The sequence below is a fragment of the Lepidochelys kempii genome, chromosome 8 (assembly GCF_965140265.1).
Source record: "Lepidochelys kempii isolate rLepKem1 chromosome 8, rLepKem1.hap2, whole genome shotgun sequence".
In the NCBI taxonomy this organism is placed as follows: domain Eukaryota; kingdom Metazoa; phylum Chordata; order Testudines; family Cheloniidae; genus Lepidochelys; species Lepidochelys kempii.
In genome coordinates, this window is record NC_133263.1 from 29,808,530 (window position 1) to 29,825,463 (window position 16,934).

The following is a 16,934-nucleotide window of genomic DNA, read 5'->3' on the forward strand; positions in this document are numbered from 1 at the left end:
AGGACATTCTTCAATTTCTGCAAGGTGATCCAAGCTCAGGAACCCCTTTGATCCCCTCTGGAGCTCACTGAAGTTAAAGACGCTCCACATGAGTGTGGAGGTCCAACCATGCAGATCAGCTTGCGGGATCAAGGATAAGGTATACAGGAGGAAGTTCCCCTCTTGGGCGTTTTAGGAATTACATAGCAGGGGAAAGCAAAAGGCAGCCCAACTCCGGCATTGCCTGACCCAGCATTGCACAGTTAAGTTTTCTCAGCGTGAAATTTACCTGTATTTATAGACAGTACATGGCCTCTTGGCACTTCACTACCACATACAGGGCTTAAGTGACGCAACAGCCTTGAGCAGTCTCTCTGCTCGGGGGTGAATTTCACCCTTCATATAGTTTCTGGTATGGAGAACATACATTCACACGTCACAGTAATCTAAGCACCTCTTGATGATTTAATTTAATTAATTTTATTTGTAAAAATAAACACTGTTATACACTATCTTGGCTCCATATTCAAAGGGCTGGAAACTGAATAACAAGGCGGCGTCTCTTTTATGTGATTGCATGATTGCATTGTAACCCCCGGCTTCAGATTTTCCCATTTATTGTAAATCTGAGATGGATCTGTTCCAAAACCCTGGATTCAAACACCCAAGAAGACTGGCAAAATCCAATAATCTGGTTCCAGTCCAAATTTTGTAGCTGTAATTAAAATATTCAAGTGCAACTTTTATTTATGGAGGAAAATTGATAATGCATGTTATTGCATAGTCAATAGTGGGAACAATGATCAAATCTTTTCTGAATGTTACTATCTGAGGAAGCATGGCTTATTCATATGGAATGGTACAATAAATATCAATCAATCAATTAAACTTAATATTTTTTCAAATATACTGATACTTGCACTAATTACTTTTGAGATACATTATATAATAATATTAGAAAACTAGATACAGATATATTTTGGTACCAAAACAGCTCAAGATGTTTCCATGGAAACATGATGATGCCACTTGGCAGGACCATTAGGTCAATGATATCTAAGTATCACATGGAACAAAACCTTCACTATGCAAAATTATTTTTGATGATAAGCAATTTGAAAGCCTGGAAGGGACAATAAATTGCAACAGTGTTAGGATGGAGTTTGACTGAGGCTATTAAAGTGGGCATTTTCAGATCACAAACAGTAATGTTTGACAGTTGAAATCCTATAAAATTAAATAATCAGATTTTCTATACCTAATGATAGTAATATACCCACTCACATTGAAATAGGGCAATCAGACTTTTAGCAAAGGTGGCTTATTAAAAGGTTTCAGTCAAAGATACAAGAATATTTTTTATAGCAGGTGTGGACAGAGCCCTTGAAATAAAGAATCAGCCAGTCAAATCAAGCAAATCAAGCAAAAATGTCTTTATTAACATTTGCAAAGAGCTATGGAAGCTGAAATATTTAAAAGGAAAAGTTCCAAATTGCAGCCTGTCTTGATACTGTTATAATCAGCTTGGAAACACACTCTAAAATCTAGGCTGATATTTTAATATTGTGTAAGTGTGCCCTCTTAGCATGTTTAGTTCATGCAAAACCCACTGTGGATAAACATGCTTGCCTAGGTATTAGAATACATGCATTAGGACTGGGCCTGCAAAACAGCATGCACACCTAAAAAGTGGGAACTTAAATATCTATTTAATTTATCCCACTGGTTGTAAGAAATCATAAAAACAGCTATGTTTTTGCAATGACACAAAAAATAAATGTATGCGCTCCCTCTGCTGGAAACCATTCCTTTGAGTGCTATTTTCAGAACTGTATACTTTCTGATAATGTTAAGGATAATGGCTGTAAGCAAAAAGTAAACAAAGCTGTTTTTAATCTGGTGAATGAGGTGAAATATAATTTCCCAAATAAAAAAATGGAAAGAAATGTTAGTTTGAAAGTGGTTATTATAAAAATGAATATAAAATGGAGCGGTTCATAGTTTTGTATTAATAAATGGCAAAAAAGTGAAACCTAAACACTGATTAATCCTCACAATTTGGGGTGAATAGGACAGTCAATGACCTGAACTCTCTAAGTCATGAAAGTAATATTTAATCTCTAGTAGCATCAGGATGCAAGCACAGCCACCCATAATGGAATGCTGTTATGAAACACAGGTTGGGGAAACAACAGTTCCTCATTTTCCACGTAAGGTGCGACTATACTTGTAGCGCCTTGTAAAGTACAGACACTGTGCACTCTGCTGACATAGGGATAAATAGCAGTGTAGACGGTGAGGTACAATTTAGATGAGGAGAGCAGAGTGCCCTGCACCCCTGAACCCTAGGGTAAATACCCTAGATCAATGGCCAAGCAGTGCCTATCATGTCTACATCGTTATTTTTAGCGAGTGCAGCACACTGCAGCCTCCCCGCAGCCAGAGCCTTTCCCTGCTGCGCCCAGTAGCTCCCAGCTGCATTCCCCGACCAGAGCCTTTTAGTGCTGCGGGTAGCTACACAACACAGTGACAAGAGTGGATGCAGCCTGCCTTCACTGCAGCATGTAGCTATATATGTAGTGCCTGTAATCTACGCACTGCCGTACGTGTAGACACGGCATGTATCTGAACGATATGACCCCAAATCCAAAGTCCAGTGAGGTCAATGGGAGTCCTGCCATTGACTCGAATGGGCATTGGATCAAGCCCTATGTGAAAATCTGTCTGAGTGAACTTCCTAATTCAGACATGGATAGGAACACAGTGTCCATCTTCCACGGTCAAAGTGACTATTAAAAGGCATTTTTGTGCCAAAGCAGCTCTGTCAATTGTTATCACCTTTAACACACTGCCAGAGGCTGTGAAAATCATTATGTGCAGCTGAAAAATACCCACAAAAGTGAAAAATTCTTTCCAGCCATTAAAACATGACACAATCACAAATTACTCCCAGCCTTGTTTGTGCAACCAATAACCCAGTGAACTGTGTAAACAAAGGGAAACTTCAGCATTATTTGTTTATGTCTACACAGCACTTGAAATTGTGCTTGACCTAGGGTGTTAAAAATAGGAGTGTGGCCACCGTGGCAAGGTGGCAGCTTGGGCTAGCCACCTGAGTATATAGCCAGCGGGTTGCGAAGGATTGCATTTGGGCGGCTAGCCTGAGACGTCACTATGGCTATCCTGCTATTTTTAGCACATTAGCTCTGCTCTAGACAGCATGTCTGTCTACCAGTGTTGGGAAACACTCTTCCAGCTGCTGTGTTGACATACCTTCTATTTTAGAGCATATGATGAGCTAGCTCCTTTCCTGACATTCATCAGTAAGTAAATAAGAGATGGTTTCCTGCTCTGAGGTAACATGTAATAGCAGACAAGCACACAGAGATTAGGAAAAGGGAAACAGAGGGAACTGTTAAAAATTGAATAGATTCACTGTAGACAGCATAGCAGAGGTGAGTTTTTGAGAGAGACTTAAAAACAGACAGGACATGATTCTTGGGGACTAGTTCAAGATCATCACTCCATGCATAGGGGATGCATTGAAGGAGGCATGGAGGCAACTGCAAGAAGCAGGGAAAAAGGCAGAGAAAGCTGGGAATGCTGGCAGCACAGGAAAGCACACGTGGAGTACTAAATATTGGAATGTATGGTTTGACCAATATAGAAGAATGAGCAATGAAGATGGTGACCAGTGAAAATCAATTCCAGTACAGTTAGTGCCCTTGTCCTTCAATCTGCAGGGTGACTTTTAAGAGGGTTGTTTACCTCTCTCTCTCTCTCCTACCAAAGGGTGAGATGCCACAGCATGAACTGGCTGGTTGGGGAAAAGCTATTGACAAAATCAGGAGGTGACAAAAATGAAGGAAGGAGCAACAAAACATTGCAAGACCTTGGCTCTGCTACACCCCTTCCCCAACAAACAAACATATACTCCTTATTTAAAACAAGTAAACACCACAGAGGTTACTTTCCAGACCAATAAATAAATAAATAAATGCAATAGCAACAAAGAGTTTGTTTTGTTTGGATAGTTGGGTGCATTTTCAGTGCAGAGTGGATGGGATTAAGTAGACAACTTCCATTAACAGTTGCGCCAGTTTCCCATTCACAGCTGGAAGCACAGACCAGACTCTATCTCTCTATTTAACAATGTGTACTTGTATGAAAATAGATACACTAAGAAAGGGAATCCAGAAAATATATAAGAATAAAAGTCAGAAATATTATAGAAAAACCTTGGGAACTTTTTGCAAATGTTTAGGCTGGGATTTGCAAATTCCAATGGGAACTGAGCTCCCTTTCCTTTTAGGTTTAGATATTCATTTTATAGAACAACTTTTTGACATTTAGGTTTTTTGATTAAATTGAAAAAAAAACCAAGTCTTTTCTCTGCCCTCTGTCTGTTCAAACTGAAACTGAGCATGGAAATTCTAACACAGTCGAAGAGGTTCTAAATTCTCCAAAACTTCAACTTCAGTGAATTAAAAAAAAATGAAGGGTTGGGTTCTCCACATCTGCACACTCAAACACTTCGATTTCACAACTAACAAATTCCCTTAAAGTATGGGACAATAGCAGGGCCACACAGAGGTGTTTGGGGTCAGGGCCAAAATCTGAAACTGAAACCCCCCCACCCTGTACCTAAAGCCCCAACGGTGGGGTGGAGGGAAGAGTGAGCCCACTCCACACTCATCTCATATTGGTGGCCCCTGTCCCATGGAGCTGGGCTCAGCTCCCAGCTCCTAGTGTTGCGATCTGGCACCTGGAGTCCTAGTGCTGATTTGAGTTCACAGTGGCCGGGCCAAACCTGAGTACCAGGCTGCAATGGACCCCTCCCTCCCGCCCTGGCCCAGGCAGTCCTGGATAATGGCACCATCAAAAAAACCTAAAAGGAATACTCACATCGTGGACAAAGAGACAAGTGTATTGAAAGCTCCAGGAGTGATGGTGGTGATGCGATTGTCATACAGCGAGAGCAACCTTACTGAGCTTAGTCCTGTGAAGGTGTCATTGTTCACACAGCTGATCAAGTTGCTCCTCAGCATCCTGCAAAGATATAGAAATGGAATTAGAATACTTTTTCAGACTGTAGTGACGGTGGTGGCAGCCTAATATAAGGGCAGGGGTCCATGAATACCATTTCTAACATCCATCTGTTGTCAGACAGGACAGTGACTGACGCTAAACGAGCATCAGACCCCATTCTGTTTTGACTATCAAGAGTACAAATAGCTAACAAAGGGTCCTTCTCACCTCAAACGTGTATCATTATGAATCTCAAACTCCATTATTATATTTGCTCACACATGGCATTAAAGAGTGGTGGGCACTCTCCTGCTGAAATTACAGTGGGACCAAAAACCTTTGCTAGCATCAGACATGCAGTCAGCTTTAAAAGTCTAATCATTTACTGAGTATGGGAGTAATCTAAAATGGATTTCTGAGGCCACCTGATAAGGGCTCTGGCTACCCTCTGAACATAACAATACTTACATTGCATTAACAAAATGACAATCCTAAATCGTTTTTTAAAAATTGTATTTAAGCAGTATGAAAGGAGACAGCAACAGTGGAAGCTTACTTATGGTATAGGAAAGGGTTTCCAAACCAAAACCAGCTCTGAAATCTTATTGTCATCATTAACTTTCCTATTGCAGCCAGAGGAAAAAAAAGGTAATGACCCCATAAAATGCCTCTTTGCTCAGCGCTTGTACCAGATGAACATACATTGCTGTGAGTTGTTATGGTAACAATGAATTTGATGGTAAAGCCTAATTGAATTGAAATACTATAATATCTAATTTTGCTTCATAGCCACAAAGACTTTAGAGCTATTCATGAAACATGTGTCACATTTCATATAAAAGAATGTCGTGGTACATAAATGCCACTATTCATCTTCAGATTAAACATTATTCAGTATCTAAAGCATACCGCCAGAAAGTCCCAAAATACATGCGAACATGTGCTCCCACTCCATAATCTAAGCATGTAAACTAAAGGGGATATAATTCTCTGCTCTGAAATCCAGGAAGTCTGCACTGAGTTCAGTATACCCTGTGTTCACATCCCCCACTGATACCAGCCAGCTAGGCAGTTGGATAGTACATTGATAGGAGGTACTTTCCCATTGCCTGAGAGAGATTAGATTTAGCAAGACAGGTATAGATATTCCCATTCTAATCAGACAGTTGGTGTGAAAGGCCATGACTTGACACTAGGTTTTAAGTGGATATACTTCCAAATCCAGTTATCACCTCAAGTCACCTATAATATAAATAGATGGGTCCTAGTGCCATAAACAGTGGTTAAATAGAGCATGTTAAAAATGGGGAGACCAAAAAGCACATGACAAGAGATATTAACAGGACACCAAAAAGTTGGGAGGAACTTGTCCCTTCATGCAACGGTTCCATCTATGGCACAAACTCTAGAAGAAACATGCTATTATAAGAAAAGGGGGTGTCTAAGACCTGGTTGGATTAGGTCAGTTCTGGAAATATATTATATTGAAGTCATATGTCAGAATGACGTGTTTTTTGGATTCTATAAGTTTTAGAGGGTAACTTCATATAGCTAGGAAGGTTTTTAAATGTCTGTTCATCTCTATAACTATTTAATACATTTATAGAAGCACACAGGATTTTCAAAATCAATGCACGCCTCTGTCCAACATGGCCTCTTGGTTTAAGGCTACAATTTTTATGCTCAAAGAATGCAGGTTTATAGATCCAAATATATGTCTCTGAAGCCAACTCTGGATTCTATACCACACACTGGGTGCCCTTTCTGAAGGAAAACTTATACTTACAGATTTTCATTTCATGCTGTGTATATTTAGACTGCTTTAGCAGCTTGGGGGAAATGCAGGTCAGGTCAGCACCATAGCTCAAATGCTAAATATCTTTCTATGAAAAAATACTTATTTTGTTTGGGAGCCCTGCCATGGGCTGCTTTCATAGCATAAAAAGTGAATTTAGTATCCACAAACAGTATTTAAAAGTTTCTCAGTAAAACACACACAGCAGATGGACTAAGCCAAAGAAAAGCAAAAGTTGAAGGAACAGTGAAGGAAAAGTTCTCCAGTTTTTGTCTCTACGGGGCAAGTTGTGAGGTCCTCACCCAGGCAAACCTCCAAGTCACGTCAGGGTTGTTTTGCTTGTGTAAGGAGTGAAGGGTTTGGAACTATAATACTTTGCAAAGTAAGAAACACTTGTTGCTGTGTCTAAACTGAGCTTTTTTAAAATTGCACTTGACATTTTGGAGCCAATCGCAGGGGAAGTCACATTGCTCAGATGTTATGTCCTCCTAGAACAGAGAGATTGTGCAAACAGGATATTTGTTAAGTTGTCAATTACATGCCATCATTCTTTCTGATTTTACTGGAACTTTTATCTCCGGTGTATGGAGCAGAAGCAAACTGTGATCCATTTTCCAGTGTCTGCTGTTTGTCTATAGGTCTAGGCACTTATGTCGCCCCATCACTGTAGGAACCTCACATGCATTAAAGAATTTATCCTTAACACTTATGAGAGATTGGAAACTTAAAAACCATAGATATTAAGTGGCTTGCACAAGGCCACATGGGAAGTCTGTGGCGGAGCTGGGAATTTAACCCTTAATATACTGGACTCTAGAACAGTGTCTTCACCATGAGACCATATTGCATTTTATGATCACCATATGTCTCTGACATAATCACAGATAATGTCACAGTGAATTATACCAAAGTGAATTTTAAAAAGTAGAATTTTAGAAAGGATCTTAATTAATTTTAACTAACTAACTAACTAACTAACTAAAACAGCTAAATGATTAAATTCACTGAGCTTTGGCTCAACAGTTTCACTGTCAATTTACTAATCCTTGAAAATCAGTTTATAAAGAAACAGAGTACCATAAAAATACACAGTGCTTTGTGAACACAGTAAGATACATTCCCTCCCCCAAAGAATTTACTGTCTAATAACTGTGGTGTAATTAGGTATGGCTGTAACCAAGCTCTTCCAAACAAGCAGCCATACTTTTCAGCAGTCGGACATAGATTTCACACTTACATTGTCTTGAGTCCTGTGAGGCCTCTAAACATTCGCCCTTGCACAGATTCCAGCTGATTCCCCGTCAGCATCAGTTCCTGCACTCCTGTTGCCCCATCAAAGGCACCTTCTCGGATCTCCTTGATCTTATTGTTATTCAGGTTTCTGGTGGGGGAAAGCAAAGGTAATAGGAAAAAGATTACTGTCTTGTTCCAAACATTTGTCAGCACAAGGGAAAGAGAGGCTTAATGAAGACTATGTGCTTTGCAGAAATTATCCAGCAAGGTTTTCAGTCTGTAACAGAGGGCAAACAGCAGTTTGAAATCATAACGTACAAACAGCTCCCCTTTCACACCATTTATCACAAACACAATCATACCAAGATAGGAGACAGAACTGAGGTAAGCACGTGAGACCAAAGTCAAAGGAACTGCACCGTTACACCTGGTCTGAATCAGGCTCTTAATGGGCTTGATCCTGCAAGGTGCAGAGCATTCTGGCACACTACTTGTGCATACAGTTAAACACCTTCTTAAGTGGTTTTGTTGGACTGGGACCAGAGTGTTCAGCTCCTGCAAGCCTTATGTAATCACAGGGAGCAGCGCACATAACCCTGAGATATGGACCGTCTTTACTTGGGTCTATTGTACAGCATCAAACACCAAGCTGGCTTTAAATGTGTAAGCAATAATGAAGTAGAGAAACAAAATCAGATGTGAAGGGAACGATGAATGTAAATTTACAACGTAATTAAACTACAAAATGGTTTAAACTTGAAATGAAACCTGGGCTGAATGTGCTGTATTTGTAAAGAAGCCAAACGGATTGAAAACTTCCATTTGATAAAATGCTGTTAGAGATTTATTAAAATAGGCTACTCTTATTTATAAAAATCATGCCTTAAGTTCTTCAGAACCTTAGGGCTCAACCCTGCAAACATTTACTATGAGGCTCAGTGCATGCTACTCTGAATAATCCTCTTGACTTCAGAGTTACTGCTCATAATAGTAAGCACTATTCTTTGTAATAAGGCTCTGAAGTATAGGGCCATGCATAAAACACATTTCTGTTCTCCAAAAAGCATACTGTCTAAAGGCCAGACTCTGACACCAATACTCATATTGAGAAGCACCTTATTGCAGAAGTGGTCCCATTGCTATTCAACACAAGTAAGGGATTCCGAATCTGTGCCTAAATGAGGGAAAACAAGCAAACAAGAAGGCATTGGACTTGTGCCTGGACCATGCTTTTCTGAAGAATGGACAGTTTGATTAGGATAAAAGTTAATGGAACACATGGCAGCAGTACAATTCTGGCCTTAGATGCAAACAAACACTGTGGGGCTTGCTCTTTGCAGAACTTGTCCCTGAATGAAAGGAACTTTGTAGACTGGAGATGGGTTTCATGTGGTAAACTGTGGTAAGCTGGTTTATGTCTCCTGAACAACTGTCAGATACTGGGCCATATAGCATGTGACCCATCACCTCTTGTGCATTCTGTAGTCAGCAAGGAGGAGAAAGAATGCCAACTATAAGATGGAAAAAAATCACGAAAATATATATACTTTTTTTTTGGGAGGGGGGGTGTGTGGATTTCCAAAAGTTTCTTGTGCTTTGTACTTTCATCCATGCTGTGAAGACAAGAGTTTATGTTCAGTGTCAAAGCCAGCCTAGTATGGATATTATGACATATGAATTTAATTTGGGGCTGAACTGTTGTCTGATGAAAGATAACTCAGTATCTCTTTTGTGTCTGTTTTGAATCCCTACATTATGTTACTTCTCCTGTTGCTCCCAGTGACTCCCTTTCCCTGGTGGTGACTATGGAGTGATGCATATTTGCTGTTTTGTTCTCTGACTGGTAATTCATACAACACCTTTGACCTGTAGTTCACCACTTATAATCCAATCCGCACTTGTAGTGATTAGGTTTCATTACTATCTGAAGGCTGTTTGGTCAACCATGTAAAAGAATGTTTGTAATCCACTTCCTGGAGGACATATACCCATGTTGCAAAAACCAAACACACTCAGTAGGCTGGCCAGAGACTGGAGAAGGCCTTACCATCTCACCCTACAAATAGGGCACACCAATCAGATCAGAAATAAGGCATATTACTTGACACTGTGTCAAAGCTTGCAGCTTTCACTGTCAACACAGTCACTACCGTAGAAATGGAACTTCAACCACCTGGGTTGTTGAACTCTACTCCGTTCACCAGCAGTGCACATGACTAGTTTTTAAGTGTCCAAAAACATGCTAGGTGTTTCACAGAATAGACAAAAATATATCCCCTGCCCTGAAGATCTTAAAATTCAATATTAAATAGTATAAGCTAAGCCAAACAGTAGAGGAGAGGAAAGACCAGGCTTACAACAGTAAATGGAGACTAGACTGTTCTGTAATCCCACTGGGATCATAGTCAAAGTAGACGTCTCACGAAGATCGGTTTCCTTATTTGTCTTCTTGAACCCATTTCCTCCCCATTAGACTATAAAAAAAAGAGATGGGTAACTGACAACAACTGCCCTTTACAAATATCTACCATTATGTGAAGGTGACCCTGAAGCCTGACTGAAATTTTGAAAGATCTACCAGAATCCTAGACCTTGGAAATAAGGGGCTTTTCACATTCAAGCTGCCTAAAAAGATTCTCCCTGATGGCAAAATGGCGAGAAAAAAAAGCAGCAAAACTTTAACTATTCTTGTCTTATAATTTGGACAAAAAACAGGTTACCATTTTCAGAGGTGACAATGTAAATTCATAGTGAAAATGGTATGTTTCCATCTGGAATAAACATCTGAAAAAACTTTGACTTCACAGCAGACTTCTACTATTTCAAACATTAAAAGCCGTGTCCTTCAGGAATGCTGAGATTCCATCCCAAATCATACTTGAAACAAGTGCTTTGAAATAATATTAGATCAGTCTTGGCAACCTTCCAGCTCTATCCTATTTTCCATCTGTTACTCTGGATTTGTTTTACAGAGGTACATGACTTTTCTTTTAAGTAAATTTGTTGGGGGCAAATAATGCTGGGCTAATCTCTATCTGGTGAGCAGGTCATACAACAAGTGGCAGTAATATAGGTTTCCTCATGCAGCCCTACTGGTGCACTTTGACCCTTCCATATAGCCTCTCCTCCCGGCTCCATGCCCATTGGTCTTTCTGCTGGGACTGCTGGTGGGGCACAGGCAGTTCAGAGACATGAATATCTGTCTTCTAGAGTCAGCCCTCCAATGCCTTGACATAGCCCAATTAATAACTTTTGGTCACTACCAACTGCAGCTAGATTTGATCCTGTATTACCTAGACATGAGGGGCTCAGGGTCCTATCATCCAAATTCTAAGCCACTCAGAGCAAAGGAAGTTTCAGAGACTCCGAGAACATAGTTCAGAGACACAGAAAACCAAAGGGTAGGCTTACCCACCACTAGAGCCGAATAGGAAATAATTTTCTCATCCCACAAATATATTTGAAATTTCAGAAAATCTTCCCTGTTTCACAGTGGGAGGAAACCAGGACCTTCAGAAACTTCACAAAAAATTAGAGTGAGAGAGACACATGGCCATATGAGCCAATAGCCTGGTGGGTTAGTGTACTCATCTGCGATGCGAGTGACCCAGTTCAAATCCCAGTTCTTCTTCATTTGTAGCAAAGACTTGGAACCCAGGTTTTCTACATCCCAGATGAATGCCTTAGCCACCAGGCTATCCTAGGGCCTTTGTTTCTTGTCGTGACCAGAAATTCCATCCTGGACCTGAGGAAACCTCTCTCAGTGAAAGTTTCATCAAGCCAATCCCTTCTTGCAAAAAGTTTTGATTTGACAAGTCAGCATTTTCTGACTAAAAACCATTTAGCCAAAAAATTCCATACCAGTTCTACTTACCACCTTTGCCATTATATATCCAACCTGGACTTAAAAATCCTTGAGTCCAAACAATCCAGTACCCTTCTTTCTTTAAAAAAAAAACAACAAACAAAACAAACAAACAAACTGTGAATTGGATTTAAAAGTCTGAAACCTACTTTCCAGGAGAGCATGTGGCCTTGCGACTAGAACATGAGGTTGCAGGTTAAGAGTTCTGTTCCAGCTCTGACACTGACAAGTGGCCGACCTCAGAAAAATCACCATCCACTTTCCTGTGCCTATATTGGCTCTCACTTACTTTCCCCACCTCCACTTATAAATATCTGGGACAGCTCTAGAAAGTGTAAGATCCATTCCCCCATGCATCCACTTCAGAATGGGAGTATAATAATTGGGGTCTTTTTCAAACATGCATGCAGCACAACTTTATTAGATAGACCCTGTACTGGCTTTGTTGTATCCATGATGAGCTATCATGTAAATTTGTACTGAGAGACTTCTTAAAAATTGGACACATTTGATTCCCAAATCCAGGGGTCAATGAATCCTTTGGGATCATTTAAATACATGGCTTACTGACAGAACAGACAAAGGCTCCGAAGTGAAAACTGCCCGCACGTGCCATCTCTAGAGGAGAAAGCGGCTGCCATTGCTTCTCCATACAAATAGGTTAGGCTACCACACAGAACTATGGGAGTTCAAATGGGCATAAATACGCAAAGATTGTGAGGTGCTCAGATACTGTGGAAATGGGGTGCATAAATGTACCTCACGTAGCTTGAGAGGGGATTTCCTTTGTTATTGTTAATGGTAAGAGTCACTTTACCATCCAGTATTACAACAAGTGTTTTGTCCAGCACAACCCTGGTGCATAGCGTTACATGTAAGGTTAAAAATGAAGGGAATAGGGAGCGCAGTGGAACCCAGCCCTGAATTAATGAGCGTCCACTGTGTAGCTGCCAGCTTACTCCTGTCTCGCAGTTGCAGGAGTGAGGCATGACTGAGGGCTTCATTACTATAAAGATCAGTTCAGGCCATGACTCCACAGACATGTCCATTCTCTGCGTATACCCTGTCCTTTTTTTTTTTTTTTAAAGCTTTGTACTTGTGCATATGAGAGAAGGGCTTGATACCACTAATTCCCACTGCTGTGTACCATTGCTGTGTACTAAGCCAAGGGCTCTATATCTCATTTCTGTTCACAGGTAGCCTCCACCAGCACTTGTGCTGGGGTGCAATTGTCAGGCACAATGCACAAAGACTACCAGGATCAATGTTCTGCATCTACAGAGCTCTGGTTAATTTGGCTGTTTTTACGTAGTAGTGATAACCCCTAACATCCTGTTGCTACCATGGAATAAAATCCACCAAAAATGCATGGACAGCTGAAAAGGAAATGGGTCTTGAGGCATGTCTGCAAGCACTAATGTGCACAAGCATGAAACAAAGGGGAACACATACAAAGCCTGGTCATCATTAAAGACTTTGCTCTCTAACTTGTACCTGCTGGTAAAGTTTAAACCTGCACCCACATTTTGGGAGAGGAGGAAAAAAAGGAGTCTCTTGGAAGACTTGCCTATATCAAAATGTGTCTCTGAACACACAGAGTGTAGAGCTATTAAGGTATAAAGGTGCCATTTTTAGAGGGCTACTGCTCAGAGTCTTATCTATTTACATTATGACAGGTTTCGGAGTAACAGCCGTGTTAGTCTGTATTCGCAAAAAGAAAAGGAGTACTTGTGGCACCTTAGAGACTAACCAATTTATTTGAGCATAAGCTTTCGTGAGCTACAGCTCACTTCATCGGATGCATACTGTGGAAAGTTTAGAAGATCTTATTATATACACACAAAGCATGAAAAAATACCTCCTCCCACCCCACTCTCCTGTTGGTAACAGCTTATCTAAAGTGATCACTCTCCTTACATATGTGTATGATAATCAAGGTGGGCCATTTCCAGCACAAATCCAGGTTCTCTCACCCCCTCTCCCCCACACACAAACTCACTCTCCTGCTGGTAATAGCTTATCCAAAGTGACCACTCTCCTTACAGTAAGGAGAGTGATCACTTTAGATAAGCTATTACCAGCAGGAGAGTGGGGTGGGAGGAGGTATTTTTCATGCTTTGTGTGTATATAATAAGATCTTCTAAACTTTCCACAGTATGCATCCGATGAAGTGAGCTGTAGCTCACGAAAGCTTATGCTCAAATAAATTGGTTAGTCTCTAAGGTGCCACAAGTCCTCCTTTTCTTTTTGCTATTTACATTAATGGGCAAAGTTTATAATGGTGTTATACCTGTTGGTCATGCAGAGTTAACATAGTTATGGGAAAGGGAGATGGATTCTATTCTGGGTCATACATCAACAGAATTGTTTATCCAGTGCTAATTGCTGGGTTAAATTCTCTTTTAGGTTTTTATCCTGCTAGTCATCACTGTAGTATGTAAGCACTTTCCACATAAAATCTATAACAGCACAGTCCCTAGTGGAATTTATGGAGTCTCTGGAACTTCTCCTGTTTCAGGGTAAAAATACTGCTTGTGTTAGGAGTTAAATTTTTAACTATTTCAATTGCTTTCTCTTGGTTTTAGGTTGATTCTTTCCCCAAGGGTTTTATAATTTTTTTTAAGTTGGTTGGAGAAGAGAGTTTGAGTACAAAAGCACATTAGTCATTCTTATGGAGGAAAGGACTTTTTTAGCATTTTAGGCATACTGAAGACAACTGAGCAATTTTGATTTGGGATCACTGGGCCACAGTGAATACAGAACTCACAAAACTGATGATAGATTGAGTTGTTTTCAGAGTAGAACTGCTCTTTAAGGCTTTAATTACTAGAATAAACACTGCAATGCACTAAGTGACCAGATAGTGCAGATTAAGGAAATAAAGGAAAAACTCAGGTGCACTCAGGCTGCTAGGTTCCAAAACACACTAAAGACATATCTATCTGGTGAGCACCAAATAAAGTACGTTACAGTAATGCTTGGTAGAGGTAACGAAGACATGGGTTGTCAGTGTTTTGAAGAAAGGATGGCAATTTAGGAATATTTTAAAGGAGAAAAACCACTCTTGGCCATGGGTGACATTTGAGATTCTATGTTCAAAAATGACCCCACATTGCAGATCCTATTGGCACACTTGGAACAAGGGAAGCCACCAATCAAGTGATTCTATAGACATTTCCCCTTACCCACAAGCACTTATTCCTGAGATTCCAGCTGCTGTTTTGCACCCACTCTGCAGCGTCAGCTAGGAAACCAAGAGAGTTGCTGTGGTGTGAGACAGTATAAAATACAGGTACATCTAGCACTCTGCTAATACTATAGACTGTTCCATCCTATATATGGAATTACATAGTTAATTACTGAAGTTAATCAGGAAAAAAAATGATAGGCACAGAAGTTTTACCCTTTTCAAAATCAGCAAGCTCGTTTTAGTGGTTTAATTTCTAAATAAAAGGCTGCCTAACTTGATATTATGGGCTAGTGACCTTTAGGATTTAATTTCGGACCAAGGATTTAATTTCATTTGCAGCCCTATAACATGTAAAATCAATTTAATCCTAGGCTGTAATTTCATACACTAAAATTCAGCCTAGAAGGAATATTTTCAAATTATTTTAACCACTGGATGTAATTGTATATTATAGGCCAGGCTGTTGCCTATGAACCTTGCCTGACACGTGCCATTATAAGACTCTGTTTTCAGTTGCTGATCACTTTTTCAAACTCTTGCCATTTGGGCAGACATTTTCCATGCTGGGTGTCTGCCTCAGGCTGACCTTCGAAAAACTGAAGTCTCCCCAGGCTTTGAAGCAGGGACTTGAAATTTGACAGGGGGCTGGCCTTTGTGTCAGGGTAGGTCTACACTTACAGCGGTGTGCAGAGTACCAATATTGCATCCTCAGCTATCGGGGCATAAATAGCAGTGTAGATGGTGAGGTACTGCTTAGGAGAGTAGAGCAGAGTGCCCCACGTGCCAGAATCCTATGGTATATACCGTACATGGCTATCTACCTGCCCGAACAGTGCCACCCACATCTACACTGCTATTTTTAGCAGTGTAGTGTCTCGCTGCTTCCCCATTGCTGAACACTGGCCCCGCTGTAGCGAAAGATTCAGGCAGCAGGAAAAGGCTCTGGCCGGATCTTTTCCTGCTGCCTCATCCCTGCCAGAGTCTTTCATACCGCATTTAGCTACACACCACCGTGAGTATAGTTGTAGCTTGCCTTTCACTGCGGCGTGTAGCTACACGTACCCTACACGCTGAACCACATGTAGACAAGTTCACAGAGACGTGCTTTATGCCATTCCTGTGAAAATCTCCCCAAATTTGGCCAAGTTATAAGCCTATGAAAAACTGCAGGTTGCACATGCTGCCTAGAGTCTTGAGATTTTAGCAGTTAAAGTCCCCCAAAATTCTGCCCATAATGGGCATGCTCTAGCCCAAGGCTGAGCAGGACTTGCCCTGCAATTGCAGCTCTGGTCAGCTGTGAGCTACACCGGAGAAGGGTCTGGGGGCAGGCACCTGGCCTGTGAGCAGGGAGACTCTCTCTCTCTCTCTCCTGTGCTTTCAGTGCCTCCTCTGCTTGGCCTTGGCAGCGTGGAGAAGGAATCTGCATGATTTGAATGCAGATGGGAAGACAGCCAGACCTCTCGGGCGTAACCTTAGGGTGGCGGGGGTTGACTGTCCTTCAGACTGTAAAATGGGGATAAAAGTAACCCTTTCCCCTGCACCATCTAGGGGTGTTTTGAAAGTAAATTCATTGTGAAGCACTCAGATATTACAGCGATGAGTGCCATAGAAAAGCCCATGACACACGTAACACCTGTCATGTGGTGCTGACAAATGAATGTGGTAAAGACCCTCTCAAAGATGTCCCTAAAATGGTAGTGAAATCAGTCTGCATTCCACACCCACACTGGAAAAATGGGGGCTTGATCCAATTTTCTTGCCCTTTTATATAAAAAGTGGCAGCAGTAGGTGGCTGGAAGACTTAACCAACATCTTTTCCATCACGTTCCCTGCCACACACAATA

General features: G+C 40.9%; 1 protein-coding gene across 2 annotated transcripts in view; it reads right to left on the reverse strand.

The window, feature by feature from the left end:
* The window catches only part of SLIT3 (slit guidance ligand 3), an 802,550-nt gene that overhangs the window by 160,650 nt on the left and 624,966 nt on the right, over window positions 1-16,934 (reverse strand). For both annotated transcript variants that reach the window (XM_073355953.1, XM_073355954.1), the window contains 2 exons: window positions 8,040-8,183; window positions 4,885-5,028 (listed from right to left, as the gene is read on the reverse strand). In XM_073355953.1, coding sequence (XP_073212054.1) covers window positions 4,885-5,028; window positions 8,040-8,183 — 288 coding nt within the window. The remainder of the gene's footprint in view (window positions 1-4,884; window positions 5,029-8,039; window positions 8,184-16,934) is intronic.